Source organism: Etheostoma cragini, chromosome 2 (genome assembly GCF_013103735.1).
Source record: "Etheostoma cragini isolate CJK2018 chromosome 2, CSU_Ecrag_1.0, whole genome shotgun sequence".
Lineage (NCBI taxonomy): Eukaryota > Metazoa > Chordata > Actinopteri > Perciformes > Percidae > Etheostoma > Etheostoma cragini.
Genome location: NC_048408.1, coordinates 1,730,291 through 1,732,432, shown reverse-complemented (window position 1 = coordinate 1,732,432; position 2,142 = coordinate 1,730,291). Strand labels below are relative to the sequence as shown.

The window sequence follows — 2,142 nt, the reverse complement described above, 5'->3', positions numbered from 1 at the left end:
ACCTAAACCGTTAAGGGATTTATAAACTAGCAAAAGTACTTTGAAATCAATTCTTTGAGACACAGGAAGCCAGTGTAAGCCCTCCTCCCTAAAAATGCCTGATCAGCTCTAAATGGTTTCTGGTTCTCCCACATCTGTGCTCAAAAGCGTGTCTGCACGTGTCGTGCAGCCGGGGGAATGACTGTAACGGCACTGTATTGCCAATTTCTAACTATATATAGTATAGTTGTGACATGACCACCATACTTGTTTAAAGGGACAGTTTCTGAATACACGCTGTGTGTATTTCTCTGTGGATTGAGCTTTTTTTTATACTTGTACAGTAGTACCTCGACTTAGGAATCAAGTTTGATAATCAAAAAGACATGGAAACCTTACTGTTAACAGTATGGGACCTTTAAAGCAGCTAAAGAGACAGATTTTGTTTTTAGGAGTTGGTGGGGATCAAAACAGAAGTAAAAGAAGAATGGATTAAACTTTTGAGTGACCAAAAACACGACTGCAAATGGATACCAAAGTAGCTTAATGTTTGCTGGATGTATAAATAGGCTAAAATGCTAAAATGTTTCCCTTTAAACATGTCAGATGTCGTGTTTTCAGCATGTTCCCCTGCCACCAAGGGTCCAATAATTAATAAATGCAGCTTTAATGGATGTATTACTTACTGTAATGCAACCAGCTAATTGTTCTAGCTTCTAGTACGAATGTCCTCTGATCTGTTTCTTTCTCTTTCCCGTTTGTCCCCAGGATGTATGAAACCTCATGTACATGTGAAATTCTCCACAGAACTCCCCACGTACATTGTCTGAACTCTGGACTGGATTACCACTTCAGCCTTGTCATGGATACATTTTTTTCACCATTTGGGACACAATGGTTTTGAGCTTTATACCTGTGCATGTTGGACCCTGCTGACATACTGTGCTCTGTTGAAACCAGAAGAAACTGTGTTCAGGTTTTAATTTTCTTTCAACATACAGTGTGTCTGATGACTTAAACATTTTAAAAAATCCCACTTATTTATACAAGTCAGATACATAATTCAGAGGGAACGACAGCATGAAGTGGAGATGGTAAAAAATTAAATAAGCAACAATGTTTTGGTTTTGCTTTCATGTCTGAGATTGGTTTGCTGTTCTATGACAGCGGTAGTGTGTTATTTATTTTTCATATGAATATACTTTCACGAAGTATGTTATTGAAGTGAATTACACATTTATTTGGAAATCACGAATGTCTGTGTTATAAATTTGTGTATTTTAATAACATGTCATACTAAACAGAAATGCTGTTATAAAATACGAATAGGGTATTTCAAAGCTTTTTGTCTATTGTCTCTTGGAAAGCTGATTTATGGCACAATACACATTTTCTACTGAAAAGTTTCTTTTTTCTGATTTTAAGTTATTAACAAAAATACAGGGTTTGGTTTTCTGGATTCATTTAACCTTTGCTCGTAATCTAACGCTTCTGGTACTATTTAAGATACATACCAGTTTGTAAAATCTTTTGTGCTACAGAATAAGTGACCACTTGACGGCTAAGGTGCTACACTGTACCTTCAGACTGCCAATTTTACAGCTTTTTGAATTGGCAGAAGAAACCGGGTGATAGGAGGACTATCCCACAAAGAAAAGTAGGCCAAAGTGGTCCTCAACCACACCCTGATCACAGCCAATATCCCTACTGCAAGCAGAGGACAATTTATCAAAGCTCAGAATTAAAGGTGGCAGTTGGAATGAAATCCAACCACTTTGTGGGAGAATCCAAAGAACATGGCAGCAAGAAAAAGAGAAACAGAGAGAGAGAGAGAGAGAGGTTAAGAGAGATGGAAGAGTGCTTTTTGGGGCCATGACACATTAAGAGCGTTCTATTGGACAGAATAAAAAGAGTTTGACTTCTTGAATACTTAATGTGGCCAGTCAAGCTCAAGGCTGGCTATGGTTGGTGACACATTTAGGCTAATGTCCTGACCCACTCTTCAGTAGCAACCATCTTTATCCCAGCTCATTTAATTGCACTGTAGGAGCCGGAGAACTAGAGTGCAGATGCTACCAGGCTACACGGATGGTTAGCTTGTTCAGAGGACTGTCGAGCTGTGTGGTACTTTGTGTGCGAAATCTGACAGATGTAAATGCCTGA

The 2,142-nt window shown here is 38.6% G+C and overlaps 1 protein-coding gene across 4 annotated transcripts in view; it reads left to right on the top strand.

The window, feature by feature from the left end:
* Window positions 1-1,003, top strand: part of LOC117957731 (VPS10 domain-containing receptor SorCS1) — a 200,295-nt gene extending 199,292 nt beyond the window's left edge. For all 4 annotated transcript variants that reach the window (XR_004659585.1, XM_034893754.1, XM_034893743.1 and 1 more), the window contains one exon: window positions 748-1,003. Coding sequence is in view for 2 of the 4 variants with exons in the window: in XM_034893743.1 (XP_034749634.1) it covers window positions 748-809 (62 nt within the window). In the remaining 2 variants the exon portion in view is untranslated. The remainder of the gene's footprint in view (window positions 1-747) is intronic.
* The last annotated feature ends 1,139 nt before the right edge of the window (window positions 1,004-2,142 follow it).